Below are 18,684 nucleotides of genomic sequence, written 5' to 3'. Positions count from 1 at the left end.
GCGCCTTGATTTTGCTGCATTGCCGTTACTGCGTATGCGTTCGCTTTTCGCGTCCAAATAGCGACTCCATGTCTTAAGAATTGACACACAATGCATTTTGCGACCTATTCATCGTTTCTACTTCTCGTATTAGGGCATTTCGTAGTAACGCGACGATTGACGTCATACACGGATACTAGTATCCGTGGTCATACGTTGCTCAATGTCGCGTGACAAGGCGTGTCTTGCGTACGTAGCACACATTCCGCTGTCGTTTTTCGCGTTTGAATTGATTTTCAACAAAATTTCGGTTTTTTGTTGCACGCAAAAATGCTTTTGCAGCCGATTAGCAACGGTTCAGTTCAAACGACGCAGTTTTTGATCGTGAATAGCTGCAGTCGTTCCGTCCTAGTCGCGTATGAGTATAAATACCCAGTTTTTACAGGGAGATTGGCAACACTATACGGCGCCACGATAGCTGGCAGCATACGTGGCAGCAGATGCTCAGGTCGGTTAACTACCGAGTTGAGCTGGAACAGGAAAGAGAGTTCCAAGACAAGAAACGCCCGGACATCGGAATATATAATTTCGAGAACGGCAAGAAGCTTCTGCTTGACATCAGTGTAATCCACCCGCTTAGCCAAGCAGTCGTCACGGGCAGCGCTCAGGAGAATGGATACGCGGCGGCGCACAGAGATAAGACAAAGGACGAAAAGTACCTGCAAGTCGCCACGTCGTTGGGATATCTTTTCAAGCCCGTCGTCGTCGAAGTTTTTGGCCGGTGGAGTCCCACGGCGGCTAGCCTCTTCCACCAGATCGCGAGGCGCCCGTCGGTCGACTTTATGAATGATCGCAACGGATTCATCAACTACTGGAGCAAGCGTCTAGCGGTCTGCCTACAAAGAGCAAACTCACGAATAATTCTTAATAAAGTAGAACTAATTATCCCCACCCATCATTCCCCTGTTCTCCCCTCCCCCTCCCCTGTAGATGTAAGGTGCTTCACCACACACCATTCCCTCTAAACCCCCTAGTGCCCCTGTCTGTGTGTTTATTAGAATATGTACTGTGTAGTTGAGAGATATACCATAAATAAAACCCCAGGCATTATGGTCCTGTGGTCGCCTCATTCCTCACTTGCCTTTACCTGTACTTGTTAACCCATTTATAGATTTATGTTTACTGATAATATACTAACTTGACAAGGGTGAAACTTAGCACGCCTTCCTGTAGTTCTCGCATCTTTCTCCCTCCCAGTTCCTGGGCACCGGATAAACCTCCATAGCACCGTCTTCCGCGGGGTTTGTGTCAAGTGCCAATGTTTTTTCAATATCTCTACGCGACAAAGCGCGTTTTTAAGTTTCTAGCTGTCAAACGACGTGTTCGTTACCGAAGGGGGCCCTAGTTGAAATTTTAGGAAAAGGATACTGACACTGAGAATGATTGTAGATTGCTTACACCATGGCCATCCATCATTATCTAGTCACCTACTACTGTATGATAGAACAACAGCCACTTCTCCCGCGCTATTGGAGTGACGTAGACACGCGCACGCAGCGCAGCGCAGCGCGCTATGGAATATCAAGAGCTCAAAGTTGCCGTCGCCGACGGCTCGGAGAACTATCCTGTCGGCTGCTTGGTTTTCGATGGATACGAAGAGCTTCTTTGGGTTGCAAATCAGGGCGTAAGCATCCGGATTTCGACTCTTCGGAACAACACTTTCCTTTGCAGGGTCACGCGACGGCCTACTACGGGCCGGATTTGGAGAAGTACTCGTCGTTTCAGGCGTGCAACGAGGGAATAACGCAGATTTTTCCGTCGGAAGAAGGAGGACTCGTCGTCGTGTGCAATTCGGGAATTCGAGGCATCGAAAAACAGGGAATACCCAAATTCGCTTTGAAGTGAGTAAAAGCATAGAAAGTATATCATCTATGGTAAAAAACGAAAGGGTCAGAATGCTAGACGAGGTATCCTTTTTGGCAATTTTTTCTCTCTCTCTTAGTTCGACAGAGCACAGGGATCTCGAGAATCTTCGCTGTGGATTGATGATGTCTGGAGGCAAATCGTTTCTTCTCGGAGGAGAGAAGAGTCTCCTCGATTTTGACGTCATCAAGACAGAAGTCACTAGGAAGGTGTGGTAGTCTCTCTCTCTTTTAGAAAGAAAGCATGTCAAATTTTAATTAATTTAGATTTCTCTTGACGAACCCGTGGTAATTTTGCGGAAGGGGCCGCGTCACGTGTGCTGCGGGCAAACGAGTGGAAAGGTTAGGGAGAGAAAATGAGTCAGTCATCAGTGGCATCTTTTTTCTTCCAAAGGTTTCATTGAGAGACAGTCGCACGTTGAATGTCGAGCACGTGCTGGAGGCCCACGGCGACGGTCTTTCCGATTTCGACATCAGCGGCAATCTCTTGGTCACGTGCGGGTATTCGTCTAGGTGAGCTCTTATAGAAATCAATCGATCAATAACTACGCGTTGTTGCTCAGATATGGACAGATATCGACGGAAAGACAGTTGATGGTGCACGACATTCGCACCATGAAACCCATGCCACCCGTGCAGGTTTGCCGAGCTTCATTTCATTGTTTTTATTTCTTTCTATAAGCTCTTTACACACGCAGCTTCCAGTCGAACCATTTCTTCTCAAATTCGTCCCAGCCTATACGTCTCGTCTAGTCGTCATGTCGCAAGTAATAAAAGAATAAGAAACTGACTCTCGTCGATCCAGCGCGACGTTCGTTTCCTAACAGACTGGGCTGCTATTGCAATGCGATCCGTCAGTGCCTCATTCCGCTATAGCGGCGACGCGATCCCAAGTTCTTGCGGAGGGAACGTTCTGCTTTGGGATGGACGTCAGTTCGACGGGTCAAGCGTTGGCTATAGTCGATTCCGAAGGTGATGCAGTGCCAATGAGAAAAAAAACCTGACTATAATAGTTTTAATTGAATTTAGGCGTTATTCATTTGTGCTCGTCGAATCATCAACCTCTTTTTAATTTTCACTCGAAGGAGACGCCCTTTCCGGATCCCATTCCTCCGTTGCCGTATATGGATTTTGATGACGTCAGCATGCCTCTTTCGATGATTCCGATGGGATTTCCTCCGAATGGAACCGCTCTTCTCTCCGATTGGCCAGAATCGGTATCAAGGCCTGTTTTGAGGTCAGTATGGCGTGCGTATTATCTGATGAGGGGTTATGATCGAATTGTCATAACAGGCCGGCTCCGAAAATAGATCCGGAGATACTTCAGAATATGAAAGTGGTAGATGGAATCGGTCGAGCTCCAAATCCTGGAAAGAAACGGAGAAACCAGGTAGATATTCATATTCTTATTCTTATTATTTGATTTTGATTTTGAGTTCATGATGTCACGTGCAAGGTCCCTTATGATTTAAGCACGACAAATTTAGTCAGAAAAGGACCAAAAGCGAAAGACGAACATCAACAAGGTCGATCACGTGGCACTTCAATGAGGATTATGTAATTAATTAATTAATAATTGACGACGTTTAGAAAACGAAGCTATTGAGTGCGGCATTCCGCGAGAGTACTGGAGAATGGAAATGAAATACACAAAATTCGGTGCACATTATAAATGCCTTTGCGTATTATTCTATAGTCCGTTTTCTCTCGAGGCTTGGAGGACCGCGACATGGGCGAATTCAATCGGACCCCGTTCGCTGGCTTGGACAGTCACACGTACAATACGTATTGCAACGCAATGATTCAGGTATCTCGAACACTTTCTTCACATTACAAAGAAAGAAAACCTCACGAAAATATATTTCCTCCTGGCTTTTCCTTAGCTTCTGTACTTTTTGGAACCGTTGCGAGTTGGCCTCCAGAATCATGTGTGCGTGCAAGAATCGTGCCTGGCCTGTCAACTGGGATTCCTATTCAAAATGCTCGACATGGCAACGAAGGGAAAAACGTGCCGAGTTAGAGAGCAACCCTCGCCGCCCCGCGTGCCTGCGTGCGTGCACTCTTTTCTTTCTCGTGCAGGCGGTGAACTTTCTGCGAGTCTTTCAGACGCTTCCGCAGGCTCTCGCTCTCGGTCTCGTTCTGTCCGAAAAGGATGAAACCGGGGGGGACAAGAGCAATTTGATTCGATTGCTGCAGAGCTGGAGTCGTTTTCTCTTGCAGCACGTCAGCCAGGTAGCGATCGTTTATTTATTTATTTATTTATTTATAAATCAAAAATGTAAATTAACGCGTTTACCTATGAACTATTTGAGGATTTGGATGCGAAGGAAAAGTCGGAATCGGGAACTTTGATTCAGAGGCTTTTCGGCACGGAAATGAACATCCGGACGCACTGCATGTGCGGCAAGGAGACGACGCGCGGCTCCAACATGATGCACGTCACCGTCAATTATCCAAAGCGAAGGCCACCTGGTTGTTTAACGAAAACCAAAAAAAATTCAATTTTTGAATTTTTTCTGTTAGATGGCGAAGATGAGAAAATGTCGTTCGCGCAGCTTCTCCAGCGGAGCATTTGTCGCGAGCAAGTGACGCAGGCGTGGTGCGATCAGTGCGGCAAATATAAGCCGCATGTAAGTGAGCGATGTATTTGTATGACGCGGCGCGCTTATCGGTGTATTTTCGTCACTAGACTCAATCTCGTCAAATAACGCGTTTGCCTGACGTCATTCTTATCAGCTGCATGGAAGACGTCAAAGATTTTGAATTTTGGCAACTGCAGCAGAAAGTAGAAGTTAACGAATTTACCGATTCTATCAGTTGATCTTCTAATTAGCTGGCTGTGGAAGCTGGGTCCGGACACTGGCTTCCGCACAAAATTCAGATTACTCTAAACGAGTCCGGTGGTGACGTACTTGTGGAAAATTGCAGCCAGGCTGAGGTAGTAGTAATAAGTCAGGTATTTTATTTATTGAAGCCCGATGCTTTAGGACGTTCATTTGCCTGCGGTGGAGTACAGCTTGGTCTCCAAGGTGTCCTACGTTCAAAATCCTCGAAAAGGCGGCCATCTCGTTGCTCACGTCCGAGTCGGTTCCTCCTACCACGCAAGAAAATTGGTAAGAAACAAGACGTTCCAATGGCTGGCTTTCAATAATGTTCATAGGGTCAGCTATCGAGCAAAGATGCTTGGTACCTCTTCAATGATTTTACAGTGATTCCTGTTGATAAGGTAGCGGCTCGTTTTTCTCTGTTTTTTTTCGACGTCAAAAATGTTGCATTAGGATGAAAGCGTGAAATTCTTCTCGTGGCAAATTCCCTGCCACTTGTGCTATGCAGTTGCTGACGTCAATCAACGCTACGAGTCAGAAAGTAATAAATACACACGTTAATGTGAAAGTGGTATTAGACTAATATTTCCTCTAGTCGCTCTAGCATTGGATTCGAGTTATTTACAGCCCAGTGTAATCAACGCAGCTCCGTTCTATTCCATGACGTCGGTTCGGCCAATTCAGCCGGACGAATTTCCAAGCATCGTCGCTATGGATTCCGAATTTGTGACGCTGCGTCAGCAGGAGTCGGAATTGCACATGGACGGAACGGAGGCCATGGTGAAGCCAAGTCAAATGAGTCCTGCACGAATCACGGTGATAAGGGGGTGAGTTATTTAAATTGAGGAAATCATAATTAATACACGTGCACTTCAACATGTCTGCAGAGATCCTCCGCATGAAGGGGAACCGTTTATAGACGATTATATAAAACATTCTGAGCACGTGGTACGTGAGTAATCAATAAATAGAATAAGACATTGGATTTTTCTCCAAGGTTGTAGATTACGTGACGAAATATTCTGGAATTCAGCCGGGTGATTTGGATCCGATGACTTCAAAGAAGCAACTGACGACGTTGAAGAAGTGCTATCTGAAGTTGCGCTGCCTTTTTGATCGCGGCGTTCGCATCGTCGGTCATGGTCTCCAAAAGGATTTAGCTGTTATAAATATTGACGTAATTTATTAACTTTTCCGTAAATACTATATAAGTGAATGCTGTCTAGGTCGCTCCAGAGAAGGTTCTTGACACGGTGGAGCTGTTTCATCTGCCCGGCCAAAGATATTTATCCTTGCGATTTATGGCGTGGTATTTCTTAGGTTTGTTTTTAGTCGAATTTGTTACAGTTCGTAATGTATACCGCACATAGGGTTGCATATTCAGAGGAAGGAGCACGATTCCGTTGAGGATGCTAAAACGGCTTTGAAACTCTATCGGAAGTACGAGCAACTTCAAAGCAATGATTCTGTGGATTTTAACGCTGCCCTCGAGAGACTTTATAAAGCAGGCCGGCAGCACAATTGGACAGTACCTGCTTGAGCCATTAGATCATAGAATTAATTATAAGTTTGTTTACGCTGCAGGTCGACTTACGTATGCACAGGAGGCTTGGTCACATGGTCACATGGTCTCATCGTCACGAGTACGTCATCACCATTAATGGCGGTTTGGGACACGTCGTCGAAGGAGCCAAACGGCGCTCAAATGGACGAGCAGATTGACAGCTTGAGCTCCGAAAATGTTGTTTTGGGCTAAGGCCTTGCAACGGGTGTCGATGTGGGCGAAGAAATCCAAGATGAAGAAGAGTTCGTCTCTGCACCGATGTTTTCGGTGTTATCGCGTGTTGAAATGCGTGCCAATAGTGTAAGATTTGTTTTAGGTGGCAGGATGGGAGCAAAGAAACGAAGCATCATGGATTTCTGCCGCGTTTCTACGACCACGGACCCTAGAATGCTACGTGACGTACAGTAGAAGTCTACGTGTTTTCCCTACAGGTAAACTACGATATTCTACGCTCGTTCTTTTCTCTGCTTCGAAGTTACACTCGCGATTGCGGAGATCTCATTGGTTCCAGCGAACAGTAACTGAGACCAGAGTCCAGAGATAATGCTTGAGCAAGTCAACTTTCTTCGTAGATGTCTCTGCCAAGTGGCAGCACGTGCACTATCTTCAGGCAGCGCCATTAGACGGGAACAAGCTGGCGGATCTCTGTATAGTATCGACAACGACGAGGCATCGGAAAGCGGTTTTTGCTGATCTGTTTGTCCTTCAACCCAGGAACGATAACACTACCAGGTGATCCGTACGTATTTATCCCAATTCTGACTTATAGCTTCTTTTGTGGACAGGTGAACTTGGGGGTCCTGGGTATGACCTCCACAAAATAAAACTGCATCCGAAGAGAGGTCCTGAGCACGACCTCCGTCAACAAAAACTGCTCCGGGGTCCTGGGCACGACCCCGTCAACAAAAACTACCCGCGCTGAGAGAGGGAAAGACTGTTTCTTTTTTCTTTTTATTGAAATAAAATGTCTATACTATACCCTTTGCTCCATGACGGCGGCAGCGCACGCGGGGTGCACCACCCCGCCGATGCCCTAACTATATCCTAACTAACCTCTACGCTACCTACTGTACCTACCTACTTAGCCTAACTAACCTGCGCTACTACTGCGCGTGAACACACAGCACGAGACGGCGTGATCCTGTTGTGCGCCTACAGTACAGTATTCTATCTATCCATTACTGTATCTAATTCATGCACAGTCTCCGCTTCGCTTTCGTTGGAGTCCATGGAACCTTCGTCCACTAAAATTCAATCAGCGAGAGAAAATTGAGTAAAGAAAGGTGGTGTGACAACAGTTTACTCACGATTTTGACTTTGCTAAAGTCGACGATTTCAAGGAGGCTCTGAATTCGCTTCGCCGTTCCTGGCGGTGCACGTGGCTACGCCGTACAGTAATCGACGCCGCAAAAATGGTCTTATATCGCCATCTTCCCGTCGATCAGTTTTCCTGCGTGAAAGCACGCGTGAAGTGGCTCCCCGAAGACGCGAGAATGACAGACGTGCGCTTACCGTCACTGTGGGTCCCAGAAAGCTGTAGCAGGACGAGAAACAGCGGCGTGAGGGCACTGTGATCTATCCGTGGGGCCCTTCCACGTTCCAAGTCGTCCGCCAGTAAATCTGATCGCTGAAGGGTTTACTGTCGTTCAGAGAGAGAGCTCATGAGATCGGCGGCGTCGTCGCACTCGTTCGTGTGGAATTCCGCATGCGGTGGAATCATAGAGATGAAGTCGTAGCGCACGTTGTCATCAAGGCCTTTCTGCCTTTCGGTATTTTTAGCAATTTACAGTAATCTGACTAATAGAATAGAACGATTCGTTTTCAAACTCTACCAAACTACAGCAGTATAAACTTACTTCTTCACCGCAGTTCAAAAACAGTCTAGTGACCTCGTTGACACTCAGCAATGCACCGTCTGACGAACGGGCCAATCGAGCAGCCTCACTCTAAAAAACACCCAATGCTACAACCTAGCAAACCGCAGCAGGAAAAGTAATAGACTACCTTCAGGTACGTTCTTGCTCTCATGGGTCGAGAGTAGGAAAGAGGACAGAGGCATCCGTTTGAAGACTCAAATTTTACAACGTTCTCTACAAAAAACAAAAAATTAATAAAATGACGAAGGGCTCTGATATACTGACCTAATGTCTCAGCAAGTTCTGATAGGCCATAGTGAGGAAAATCATTGTAGACCGCCACGAGCTGAACGGTGTAGTCCTCATCGGAGCCTACACAGCCGCAACATTACTTCTAAAGACGTGACAGAAATCTGTGAATTTACCTGTAACGTAATAAAGATATAATGAGAACTCCTAGCTATTGCCATAAACGTTCTGCGTACCAACTTGCTTGACAAGAAATCCGTTTGCAGATACCAAGGGATCAACGCACTCTCTAGATAAAATTTATAGTGTTCATTCGTCGATTTAGACAGACACTTACCTGGAACCGCTCCAGGAATCTCGAGCCCACTCGAGTGATAGCAAACGCTTCCAGTTGTCCTCACCGCCAAGTTGACTAAAGCCCCAAAATTATTGCCTTGGTTTTCACCCAACCTCCTATCATGACGAAAACTTACTCTGCGTCTAGAGGATACGGATCATCGAGCCGATCATGCGGAAGGATAAAGGAGTCATTTAATCGGTTGAAAACCATGGCTTCTCTGGCTCTTTGCGTACAAAGGATTAGTCAGTCGCTGAAACAGCAAACGTCAAAGTTGTCTTACTTTACTGTATCGAAGCAGAGAAGCTTCTCGCGGTGTTTTACGATGCAGAGGCTCTTCCTATCCAGCCAACCAACAATTTCAATCTCCTCATCAGAATCATACCTAGACACACGTCTCTATATCACGTAAAACGATTGTCCCAAGTACACGTGGTATTTACGTCGATCGATTGGCGATGCAGTCGGGCATGGACAACCGTCGTTTGACCTCTTCGAGGGAGAACTGCAAACGCTTAGTCATTATTGCCGCTGACATTTGATTGGACCGTTTTTGCAGTAGAGAATACAACGAAGGCTGCGAACGTGTTGACACTGAAGAGCGGCGGCAGTACAACAATCTATGATATGATGCTTACCGTTCTTGCAGGACGTTGGGACGAACAAAATGCTGGCTTAGACGGGCCTAAAGACTTAGTGACCTCTCCTCAATAAATTATGAGTCCCAGGGTTCTGCCGAGACTTTTTTAGGTTTGCACGCTTCAACTAAAATGCGCGAGATGCGACAAAATGATGTGGCATCTCACCTGCGTTGAAAAAGACCCAACTTCTGCAGTGGTCTATGTGGGCAGAACCCTGATGACGTTACACCTTACTTATTAGTTTTGATTTTGACACAGACTGAGTTGATGACGGTGCCTGTTCCTAAACCACAGCTTGCGGCGAGGCGAAAAACCGTTCTTCCGACTACAGTTACCTTGTGCTTCTTCTTAGGCGGTGGCCGTGCGTCACGCGGCGAATCGCTTCTTTGCCTTGACTGCGGTTCATTCACTAATACTCTAACAGGCTATAGGCAATAATCAGATTCGAATCGGTACGCTAACGGTGATACCTCAACGGGACGATCAGCATCGTCTCTCACGCTATTGCCTCGAGTCCAAGACGGCGGCGGTGGCGGCGACACGTCATTCGTGCGACGGCCACTTTCGTCGCCGTCCGGTATTCGCAAGGAAGCGAATGCGTCGTCCGTCAAATCGTCATCGCTTTGAACGATCTCCTTGTTCGCGAAGATTTTCTCGAGTTCGTCTTTGACGGCGGCAAGCACGTCGTCGCATCGACGAATCATCACGCGCGTCTTGTTCGGCTCCACGTTCACGTCCACGCTACCGGGAACGGCGAAGTCCAGGCAGAGAACGCCGAGCGGATAACGAGTCGAAGACGACTCGCCCAAGATAATCTTACTGAGAAGCTAAACGAAAGTAAAAGATTTTTCAATTAATTATTCCTGCATTTACCTTTTTCAACGCTTTGAATTCCACCGGTCTTCCATTGACGCACGCAACGCACTGACTCGCATTTCCAGTCGACAATTTCCCGCGCATCTCTTCGCGCCGTCGCCCGCTCGACTCGGGCAGCAATCCGGCGACGCGCAGTCCGCCCAAGTCGTCCCCCAACGCGAAATCGATCTCCGTCATCGAATTCGCCACGTCGGATCCAAAAACGACGGCGAACGCCTCGCGTCGAGTCGCCACGCCGCTCTTCTGCCACACCGTCATTTTGTTGTTTCTCAGCTCCAAGCGCAGTCGCGGCAGGACGAGAGCGTAGCCGGCCAACAGGTCCCGAATTCTCAACAGTTCGTCGTTTCGCTTTTTCGCCGTCGCGTACGCTTGCTTTCGAACGGGAACGTTCTTGAAGAGACGACGGGCGGTGACCGTCGTGCCGCGCCCGCGCGACGCCGGCTTCGAGGCGACGACCGCGCCCGACGAATCGTAGACGACAGTCGTCGCGGCGACCGCTTCTTCCGTTGATGACGTCATCGTGACGTCAGAAATCGCACAGAGCGCGCTTAGGGCTTCGCCGCGAAAACCGTACGTCGTCACCGTCGCCAGATCGGAGATCGACGATAGTTTCGACGTGTACGATTGCCGAGCGGCGAGTTCGGCGAGGGCGGGAGTGATTCCGCGGCCGTTGTCGCGCACTTCGATTCGATCGAGACCGTAGTCGTCCTAGAAAGACGAATGAATGGAAGGGGGGAGATCATATCTCGCGCGCGGGAAAGAAGTGACACGCCCCCACGAAAAAAATTTCGCTCTTCCCTCTCGTTTTATCTATCCCAGCGTCTTTGCTTACTAAGCGGACTTCTATTGACGTTGCGTCCGCATCGATGCTGTTCTCGAGCAGCTCTTTTACGACGGACGAGACCGACGTGATTATTTGGGAGCACGAAAGCAGGCGTGCAGTCGCGTCTGGGAGTTTGTTCATGCTCCGCTTCTGTTCTTCGGATAGTCTCGACACCGGCGGAGACTCGGAGAGTTGCTGAACGAACCGAATTTCGGAAATAACGCGACGAAAAGGATCGAAGGGCGTGCTCGCTTGCTAGACTTCCGTGCCCGTATATACGTATGTACAAAAGCGTGATTAAATACGAAAGTCTTCTAAAGTCACAGACAAATTTATGACTCTTGTGAGTTAATGAGCAATAGGCCGTCCCACTGTTGCAGGCTTTCCTAATCCACTTGTCAAATAGCTGTACATGGTCGGATCACAATGATACGGCGAGTATCCTATTAGGTCTCAGACTAAGAAAATTTTGATCTGTGAAAGCGTGCAGTACCTTGAAGCCAGCCAAGATAGTTTCTTGACATAGCAGCAATAGGAGTAGCAGAGGCGGCAGCCCCAGCTGCCGCCACAACCGATGGCGGATTCGGCGCTATGGCGCGAAAATCGTGTGCAAGATTTCGCCTATACGGTGCAAAAGCTGGCGAATTTCTAACTTTACTCATAACCGAATAACGCCCGAGTTCACGTTCCGAGACGGCGGGAGGCGACGCGGAGAGTTGCATCAGCGCCGAAACGGCCGTCGAATCAGACCCATTTTTTTCCGGTGTAGCCGCGGAAAACGACACCGTCTTTTTCGGCGACGTCGGCGCCGACGAGTGGCCATCGGAAAGCCGCTCAACGTCGCTTTCCGGTTTAAATCCGGCGACTCCGGGCGCGGAAATGGGAACGGATCGTCCCCTTTTTCCGTCAGCGGAGAAGTCCGAAATAGCGACGGACGGAAGTCCGTAGTAGCCGCCGCCCACCGGAGGCGGACGCGATCCGCGATCGGGACCGTCAATGGACGGGGGGCAGGACGCGGCGTAGTCGAACGGCTTGAAGCCGGAGGCGGCGGCGGCGAGCGAATGCTGTAACTGGTCGAGTTGGGCCATGAGGTCGCGTATCACCTGCTGCTGGCATCGTATGAGATCGGCACTGCGAGTCAACACGACGACTTTGCTCTGTTTCTCGCCGGTCGGCGGGAGCATTTGACGGAGGGTGTCGAAGCGCTCGTTCAATTGGTGAACGCGACGACGCTCGATGAAATTCGCGTTCGAGCGACGGTACTTGCCCGAGATGCGGTCTACTGTCGTCGTTGCCGTCGTCATTCTCGTCGTCGCGCGTTCTCGACTGAAGTCGAGTCCGACGAGGCTCGACGCTTTATCGGCGGCGTTCTCAGTTCGAGCGCGTGGCGGCGCCACAGCCGGCCGCGTTAACGAAAGGGGGCTCGGCCAGGTGACGAACATCCGTGCAGGCGCCACTTTTTGACCGTCGAGCACCTGCACAGGCGAGGAGCAATGCATGCAAAGGTCAGGAGTGGTTAAAGAATTGCGGTTTAGCTCGATCACGCTCGGTTTTGTCAGTAGATTGACTGGGAGGGATAAGAGAAATTCACACTAGCACAGCAGAAGTAATGTACTACGGAGACCCAAAAGGAGGATAGGAACAGCCGCTCCGATTCCCTCGCCTCTCGACCACACAACTCCTAAAATCGCTAAAATTTACGTGGAAACTGCTACTACCTCTAACACGTTATTCTCCATGTGCAGGTGACGTGTCTAATGTACTTCTGGCTCTAGAGATTTACCAGGGAGGCGAGCATGTCTCCCAGTTCGCCGGTCACTTCGTCTCTCACCGCATCGGCCAGCGAGCGAGAGTACAACTCCTCGTATTTCCCTCTCAACGCGCCTAATTTGCTCTACGCGAAAACGCGAATTGTCACAAGTCGCACGAAAGAATTTCTTGCGCGAACCTCGTCCGTTGCCAAAACGATTCGTATAATGAAATTGCGCCCGTCGGCGCCTTTCTCGAGATTTTCCTTGATCCTAGTGCACCAGTGTTTCGCTGGATCCTGCACCAGAAGTACTAGACAGGGAGAAGAGCAACGTTACAGACGTTATTCCTCGTATACTCTCTGCTCTCTCGCTTCCCCCACCTGTCGTTCGAAGACCGAGATAAAGGTCGCCTGACGTCTCACCTTCCAGAGTTGCGAGTATCGTCTTCTCGGCCACCTGCAGGACGCCCTGTCACTTTCTAAATATACGTATGCGCGAACCGTTGTTCCACGTGCCTTCTCGTATTCGTCGAATGTCGCTTGAAGCTGTTTCCGACTTCGATTTGCGATAATTCTGATGAAGACGCCTTCGTCGGTGCCCCATCTGCCTTCGCCTGCCTAAAACAGCGATTCCAAGCTTAGACAAACACTCTTTAGGTAAGAACGAATTGAGCGAAAGAAAAAAATAGCATCGACGATTGAATCTATATGACAAATAATTAAAAGAACTTGCCTCAAGCAGCTCCTTTGCATCTTTCTGCGCCAGCTCCTCGTCCACGTCGTCGCTTTCATTTCGGTCATTCTGATAAAGAAAATAAAGACGCGTTCTCGAAAATGTACCGGTACGAGGCTGATGTGATTCGCTCGCACCTTGCACAGGTCCATCAGGAGCGATTCAAAGTGGCCCGACGTTTCACACTTGAGCTGTTCAGCGAGATCTTTCTCGTACACTACAGAAGACCGAGGTCACGTTTGAGTATGAGCCAGTACCATAAACGACGACTCCGAGTCCTTACTCTGATTGTAAGCTGCTTTGACGTCATCCATCTCCTAAGAAAAATACTCCGTCATTTTTACCCAAAAGGTTCGTTCCGTGATGCACGCACTCGATTACTCAAACTGTAAAGAATTTCCATGACGGCCTTCTCATCGGTACCACTTCCCTATAAATCAAATACAGGCGTCGTTTTTAGGCTACACGGACAGTTTGACCTTCATAGCTTCTTGTAAAGCCCACGCGTTCACTTGGGCGCGCGTTCTCACTGCTGCAACCACAGCGTCTCGCACAGCTCCATCAAAGGCTGATTTTAGAACCTCGCTCAGTTCCTAAAATTCGTACAGTCAATGTCATGGATTGTTTTGTGCGTTTGTGCAATCATACATTTCCGTGAAGCTCCTTATAACGAGAGGCAACGCTTCTCCTGTGATCGTACGTCTTCGATTTTAGCGTGGCAACCACCTTGCCAGAATCGGTTTCTGCAAAAGAGTAAACAGTAATTGTGCGTTCGCTATTGCAACACTTCTTTGGAACCTGAAACGGATGCCTTTAGAGATTCGACGTCAGCGTCCACATCACTCTGAAAGGAAGAGAGATTACACCAAGACAACGCAGTGGGGATTGAGATACTCCTACAAGAGGCTCTGGCTTTTCCTTGCTTGAGCCTTCATCTTTTGCTTCCACTTCATCTTCTTTCTTATTCTAATAAATTTGCAGCTGTACTAAACTTCTACCCACTGTACCGTACAAAAGTTTTAGGCTCCTATGAATTAGACCAGTGGGGGTCTATGTACGTAGTCACACGCGAGGTTACTTCAACTGCAGCTCTTTGCAACACCACCAAAACGGCGCCATCTTAAGTCGTATCAAATCAAAAGCAAATGCATTTCTGACAACGTAGTTAATCGAAATTTGGTCTAAAAATGCGAAATGACGGCAGTGCGCGTGTGCAGGTGAGCAGCGCATGACGTCAATTGTGACGTCAATTGTGACGCACTACGTGCGCGTCACTTGCAAAGGGCCGCGAAGTGCATTGTAGGCCTAGACATTCGGTGTTGCTACGCGGATGAATACTCCAAGGGAGCCTCAAAGCTTCTGAACGGCAATATATAAGTTTAGTCATACCTCACTTTTCTGAAGACTTTTGTCTTCAGCTGCACGCTCCTTCTCCTGTTCCTTTTCTTCCTCCTTCTCCTTTTCCTTTTGCTCCTCCTCCTCGGTCCCAGCCTCCTTCGAAGACAAAGTGGTTGTCGTCGCTGTCGTCGTTTCCTCTGTCTTTGCCTCCTCCTTCGTCGTCTCGCCCTCGGAAGAGACTTTACGTACCACTTTCTCTTCCACTTTGCCGTCAGTTGCATTTTGATCCTTCTTCTCCGTCTCCGACTTCTTCTTCGATTTTTCACCGTTGCTCGCAGCAGTAGAGGACGCCTCTTTCTTTGCCCCCTTCCCGGCATCGTTCTTACCACCATTCACCTTTTTAATCGCCTTCTTTTCTTTGGATAGAGGAGCCGGAGCCGTTGCGGCAGCATTCGGCTTCTTCTTAACCTCCTAAACATCTCCAATAAAGAAACGGAGAAAACGTACTATGCTCATTGTGTATACCTCTTTCTTTAAGGGAGGCAATTCTCTAGGTGGAGCCTTCAATAGAAAAACGGCTCTAGAAACTATTGCGGCACCCTGCGATAAAAAACTTACTTCTTTGAGTTTGTATATAGGGTAAGATTTCCGTCGGGTTCTCTAAGGAGAGAAATTTTATTTTGGAGCTGCAACGTCGTCAACGACTCACGCGCTCTGTTGGCCAGTTTTCGAGAGGAAATGCTGTGATCAGTTGAAGATGCTCTTCGTGCGATAGAAAATCGTCCTCCTGAGAAAAGTCATAAGAAAAACGATGTCACAATCTAAAACGTTCTCTTACCCATTTCTTTCTGTCATACAAAGGTCGAACTGCCTGCAGTCGAGTCAGAATGCCCTAAAGAAACACTTATTAGAGAAATACTATTATTATTATTATTATAGTAGATTTCTGACCTTATTTTCGGACGAAACTCTCAATTGCTCTCGTTCTCGCTTCTCTTTGTTCAGACTAAAAATCCATTCGTGTACAATCCACGGCATATACTGTACAAACATTATTTTCTGATCGTTTACCTTCTGTGTTCGTAGTCGTTCCCGTTGTCCGTTCGGCCTCTCGATCGCATTATATGCGACATTTTCTCGAGAAGAGTTCGATTATCTCGCTCGATCACGGCCAATCGCTCTTCTTGGACCTCGAGAAAACGTTTGCCAGTTTCTCGCGCTAAATCGGAGCGGAAACGCTCACTTGCTGCTTCTTCAGCTTCATCTGTATGTGCGGATAGGCTCTCGGTGCGCTGCTGTCGACCATCGACGAGGCAGATCGCAGCTGGAAGGGAAAAAACATTGCCGTTATTCGGCGAACGAGAAAGGGGGTGCCTGCTCGCCTTTTTCTGGTGCGTGTCGTATCTCTGTTGATCCCATCGCTTTTGCAAAAGCTTATTGTGCGTTGGAAGTATCGACTGGTACGACTTGTGGGCCATCTTCGTACATAGAAACGCGCACAAAACCGTTGCTGGGCAAAAAAGGTTGATATCACCACGTGAGCGTCATCGATACCGATCGAGGGTGCTTTCTAACACTCTTTCTAATTGTCAAACCAGGACACGCGACAGGACAGAAAACTCATTTCTTAGAAGGCACACACAGAAAAGGATGCTCAAGTAGGTGTTTGTTACTCCGGGCGCATCTTCATTTCAGTAAACTTCAATGAGTAATAGTGCCCTTTCGACGATTTCCAATTTATACCTGCGCCATACGCACCTTGTCCTCCTCGATAAATCCCGTTTAAATTTGAATAATGGCAAACACTATGCAGATACTGATACCACCAACCACCCTTATATTTCAGAGCACAACTACTACGCCATGTGTCTTGGTCTTTATCCTTCGTGCTAAACTTCACTCCGTTGGCATTTAAAGAATCACCAGCATTACCAGAATATAATCCAATTCTAAGAACATACCCAGATGCTTCGTTTCCAACGTCAAACGTTTTATATTGAGCGTATCTACTGTCTTCATCAGAATCTGTCATGTCAACTCGCATTGTTTGCGAAGACGCTTTGGTTATTCTACTAATTTTGTCTAAACCTAGCCAGAATTCTTTGTTCAAATCACCAAACCCATTTTTGTAGTCAACCCAATCTCGATAGAAGTTGAGAGATCCGTCTTCCCGTCTTTGAAAAACGGCCCAACCGCCACCGTCCGTTTCCATGTCACAGTACACTTCAATGGGTCCGTCCCCATCATTGGGATCAATAGTATACACGCCACTTTTATAGAAGGCTTGATTGAGATGTCGGCATGAACGCAGAGGATCCCGTTCAGGGGTAGGGGTAGTAGTGGGAGTAGCGGAAGCGGACGGTTCGAACGGTTCAGTGGTGTTTTTCGAAATTTGCTGTAGATGTTGTTCTACGGCCGCGAGTCGACTCCTCACATCGGCGCAGCAGTCTGTTTTACGATCATTGCCACAACGAGATACTCCATTGACATTGACGGTAACAAACACACCATCAGAAGAGTCAGAAGCGACGTGGCTGCAATTAGAATCACTTTCCCGTCTCGCTACAGACCCGGCCGATGCAACCCAGCCAGCAGTGGCCACGCAGAAACAAAATATTACAAACAGATGTTCCATACTTGCACTTGTGGTTGGCCCTACTAGGAGAAACGTTCGTTGAACTTTAACAGCCTCTAGTGTCTAAAATGCTCAGCTAGGCTCGTTTATATCAGGTCATGTAGTGTCTATAAGACACGGCGAGACAAGATCAAGACCTGGCGAGACCAGACCCAGTGAGACAAGACCCAATGAAAGCACTCCCGGAAGCTAGTCTCAAACTCTTCCTTGCTGAACCGAAGCATCCGCGTCGGCGTCGGGTGATAAAAGGTTACTCGACGACATGGTTCCGTTAATCACAGATACAGTTTCCTCTTCCTCCTCATCTACGCACCGGTATGGCCAATCGTATTGTCCGCGTGTGAAATCAGCTGGTGCCCCCGCGAGTCTGTGAGCAGAGATATAAACCAATCTGTATTTCTGCAGGAAGATAAACAAAAATTAGTCAATGAATAAAACACAACTAGTGAGAAGACGCAGTTACTTCAGACGCAATCCTCACAATCTAACGTTCCATTACCCATTTCTTTCTGTCATACAAAGGACGAATTGCCTGCATTCAACTTAGAATGCCCTGAAGAAACATTTATTAGAGAAATACATACAATCACAGGAGATATTTAACCTTATTTTCTGACGGACCTCTCTATTGCTCTCGTTCACGCGTTTTTCTTTGCTCGCGCTTCTTTTTCCACGCTTCTTTGTTCAGACTAAATCCTTTCTTATAGTCTAGTATAAATCGATAAAACAGTATTTCTGATCGCTACTGTACCTTGTCTGTTCGATCGCATGCGACATTTCCTCGAGAAGAGAATATCACGCTCGATGTCGACTTCGAGAAAACGTTTGCCAGTTTCTCGTGCTAAATCGCAGCGGAAACGCTCACTTGCTGCTTCTTCAGCGTCGTCTGTATGTGCGGATAGGCTCTCGGTGCGCTTCTGTCGACCATCGACGAGGCAGATCGCAGCTAGAAGGGAAAACACGTTGCCGTTATTCGGCGAACGAGAAAGGGGGCGCCTGCTCGCCTTTTTCTGGTGCGTGTCGTATCTCTGTTGATCCCATCGCTTTTGCAAAAGCTTATTGTGCGTTGGAAGTATCGACTGGTACGACTTGTGGGCCATCTTCGTACATAGAAACGCGCACAAAACCGTTGCTGGGCAAAAAAGGTTGATATCAC

General features: G+C 48.0%; 4 protein-coding genes and 1 long non-coding RNA gene across 14 annotated transcripts; 1 reads left to right on the top strand and 4 right to left on the bottom strand.

The window, feature by feature from the left end:
* Positions 1 to 1,552: 1,552 nt before the first annotated feature.
* Positions 1,553 to 7,268, top strand: LOC136184107 (PAN2-PAN3 deadenylation complex catalytic subunit PAN2-like). 4 transcript variants are annotated; one of them, XR_010669298.1, is made up of 28 exons: positions 1,553 to 1,663; positions 1,711 to 1,880; positions 1,982 to 2,111; positions 2,169 to 2,243; positions 2,296 to 2,414; positions 2,465 to 2,540; positions 2,600 to 2,668; positions 2,729 to 2,873; positions 2,931 to 3,138; positions 3,195 to 3,291; positions 3,358 to 3,427; positions 3,492 to 3,560; positions 3,614 to 3,708; positions 3,785 to 3,916; positions 3,981 to 4,133; positions 4,214 to 4,373; positions 4,425 to 4,531; positions 4,591 to 4,686; positions 4,735 to 4,839; positions 4,889 to 5,014; positions 5,062 to 5,127; positions 5,180 to 5,267; positions 5,322 to 5,553; positions 5,614 to 5,674; positions 5,724 to 5,903; positions 5,953 to 6,046; positions 6,097 to 6,532; positions 6,607 to 7,268. XR_010669298.1 is itself a non-coding variant. In XM_065970950.1 (27 exons), the coding sequence occupies exons 1-27, from the start codon at positions 1,553 to 1,555 to the stop codon at positions 6,264 to 6,266; spliced, it is 3,204 nt and encodes a 1,067-aa protein (XP_065827022.1). In that variant the 3' UTR covers positions 6,267 to 7,268. The 4 variants fall into 4 exon arrangements, 1 of the variants encoding a protein (XP_065827022.1); XR_010669300.1 differs by having other exon boundaries at positions 6,097 to 6,721; positions 6,863 to 7,268; XR_010669299.1 differs by having other exon boundaries at positions 6,097 to 6,807; positions 6,863 to 7,268.
* LOC136184110 (uncharacterized) lies at positions 7,241 to 8,018 on the bottom strand. The gene is made up of 3 exons (XR_010669301.1): positions 7,803 to 8,018; positions 7,598 to 7,740; positions 7,241 to 7,534 (listed from the first exon to the last, which is right to left on the bottom strand). It is a non-coding gene; the product is annotated as an uncharacterized lncRNA (long non-coding RNA).
* Positions 8,019 to 8,023: 5 nt separating this feature from the next.
* LOC136184108 (PMS1 protein homolog 1-like) lies at positions 8,024 to 11,221 on the bottom strand. Of its 3 annotated transcripts, XM_065970951.1 has the most exons (14): positions 11,082 to 11,221; positions 10,247 to 10,957; positions 9,844 to 10,200; positions 9,709 to 9,798; positions 9,608 to 9,656; positions 9,371 to 9,417; positions 9,176 to 9,309; positions 9,016 to 9,117; positions 8,869 to 8,958; positions 8,733 to 8,807; positions 8,632 to 8,684; positions 8,432 to 8,518; positions 8,295 to 8,380; positions 8,024 to 8,236 (listed from the first exon to the last, which is right to left on the bottom strand). In XM_065970951.1, the coding sequence occupies exons 1-14, from the start codon at positions 11,211 to 11,213 to the stop codon at positions 8,066 to 8,068; spliced, it is 2,184 nt and encodes a 727-aa protein (XP_065827023.1). In that variant the 5' UTR covers positions 11,214 to 11,221; the 3' UTR covers positions 8,024 to 8,065. The 3 variants fall into 3 exon arrangements, with proteins under 3 accessions (XP_065827023.1, XP_065827024.1, XP_065827026.1); XM_065970952.1 differs by lacking the exons at positions 8,024 to 8,236; positions 8,295 to 8,380 and having other exon boundaries at positions 8,435 to 8,571; XM_065970954.1 differs by lacking the exons at positions 8,024 to 8,236; positions 8,295 to 8,380 and having other exon boundaries at positions 8,441 to 8,518; positions 8,572 to 8,684.
* Positions 11,222 to 12,754: 1,533 nt separating this feature from the next.
* Positions 12,755 to 16,417, bottom strand: LOC136184109 (uncharacterized). The gene is made up of 21 exons (XM_065970955.1): positions 16,276 to 16,417; positions 16,137 to 16,217; positions 15,965 to 16,083; positions 15,845 to 15,899; positions 15,732 to 15,785; positions 15,603 to 15,680; positions 15,512 to 15,553; positions 15,419 to 15,454; positions 14,945 to 15,364; positions 14,456 to 14,521; positions 14,354 to 14,399; positions 14,204 to 14,298; positions 14,035 to 14,148; positions 13,929 to 13,985; positions 13,839 to 13,872; positions 13,693 to 13,772; positions 13,552 to 13,624; positions 13,339 to 13,436; positions 13,204 to 13,279; positions 13,021 to 13,133; positions 12,755 to 12,966 (listed from the first exon to the last, which is right to left on the bottom strand). The coding sequence occupies exons 1-21, from the start codon at positions 16,369 to 16,371 to the stop codon at positions 12,844 to 12,846; spliced, it is 1,956 nt and encodes a 651-aa protein (XP_065827027.1). The 5' UTR covers positions 16,372 to 16,417; the 3' UTR covers positions 12,755 to 12,843.
* A 48-nt stretch (positions 16,418 to 16,465) lies between these two features.
* LOC136200336 (ryncolin-1-like) lies at positions 16,466 to 18,663 on the bottom strand. 5 transcript variants are annotated; one of them, XM_065990714.1, is made up of 6 exons: positions 18,533 to 18,663; positions 18,394 to 18,474; positions 18,280 to 18,339; positions 18,133 to 18,236; positions 17,992 to 18,081; positions 16,466 to 17,927 (listed from the first exon to the last, which is right to left on the bottom strand). In XM_065990714.1, exon 6 carries the CDS (start codon positions 17,526 to 17,528, stop codon positions 16,563 to 16,565), a length of 966 nt encoding a protein of 321 aa, XP_065846786.1. In that variant the 5' UTR covers positions 17,529 to 17,927; positions 17,992 to 18,081; positions 18,133 to 18,236; positions 18,280 to 18,339; positions 18,394 to 18,474; positions 18,533 to 18,663; the 3' UTR covers positions 16,466 to 16,562. The 5 variants fall into 5 exon arrangements, with proteins under 5 accessions (XP_065846786.1, XP_065846787.1, XP_065846788.1 ...); XM_065990715.1 differs by having other exon boundaries at positions 18,028 to 18,081; XM_065990716.1 differs by having other exon boundaries at positions 16,466 to 18,081; positions 18,150 to 18,236.
* Between the last annotated feature and the right edge of the window lie 21 nt (positions 18,664 to 18,684).

The sequence above is a fragment of the Oscarella lobularis genome, chromosome 2 (assembly GCF_947507565.1).
Source record: "Oscarella lobularis chromosome 2, ooOscLobu1.1, whole genome shotgun sequence".
In the NCBI taxonomy this organism is placed as follows: domain Eukaryota; kingdom Metazoa; phylum Porifera; class Homoscleromorpha; order Homosclerophorida; family Oscarellidae; genus Oscarella; species Oscarella lobularis.
The sequence above is the reverse complement of the archived record's forward strand: the minus strand, read 5'-3'. Positions and strand labels throughout refer to the sequence as shown.

Coding starts and splice junctions, on each gene's coding strand:
- LOC136184107 (XM_065970950.1), top strand. CDS start 1,553: ATGGAATATCAAGAGCTCAAAGTTGCCGTCGCCGACGGCTCGGAGAAC. Junction 1,664..1,710: donor TTTGGGTTGCAAATCAGGGC/GTAAGCATCCGG, acceptor TTTCCTTTGCAG/GGTCACGCGACGGCCTACTA. Junction 2,541..2,599: donor AACCCATGCCACCCGTGCAG/GTTTGCCGAGCT, acceptor TTACACACGCAG/CTTCCAGTCGAACCATTTCT.
- LOC136184108 (XM_065970951.1), bottom strand. CDS start 11,213: ATGAACAAACTCCCAGACGCGACTGCACGCCTGCTTTCGTGCTCCCAA. Junction 9,799..9,843: donor ATGCTGATCGTCCCGTTGAG/GTATCACCGTTA, acceptor TATTGCCTATAG/CCTGTTAGAGTATTAGTGAA. Junction 8,381..8,431: donor AGAACTTGCTGAGACATTAG/GTCAGTATATCA, acceptor TGTTTTTTGTAG/AGAACGTTGTAAAATTTGAG.
- LOC136184109 (XM_065970955.1), bottom strand. CDS start 16,371: ATGGCCCACAAGTCGTACCAGTCGATACTTCCAACGCACAATAAGCTT. Junction 15,786..15,844: donor GAGTTTCGTCCGAAAATAAG/GTCAGAAATCTA, acceptor GTGTTTCTTTAG/GGCATTCTGACTCGACTGCA. Junction 13,280..13,338: donor CATTCGACGAATACGAGAAG/GCACGTGGAACA, acceptor GGCGTCCTGCAG/GTGGCCGAGAAGACGATACT.
- LOC136200336 (XM_065990714.1), bottom strand. CDS start 17,528: ATGGAACATCTGTTTGTAATATTTTGTTTCTGCGTGGCCACTGCTGGC.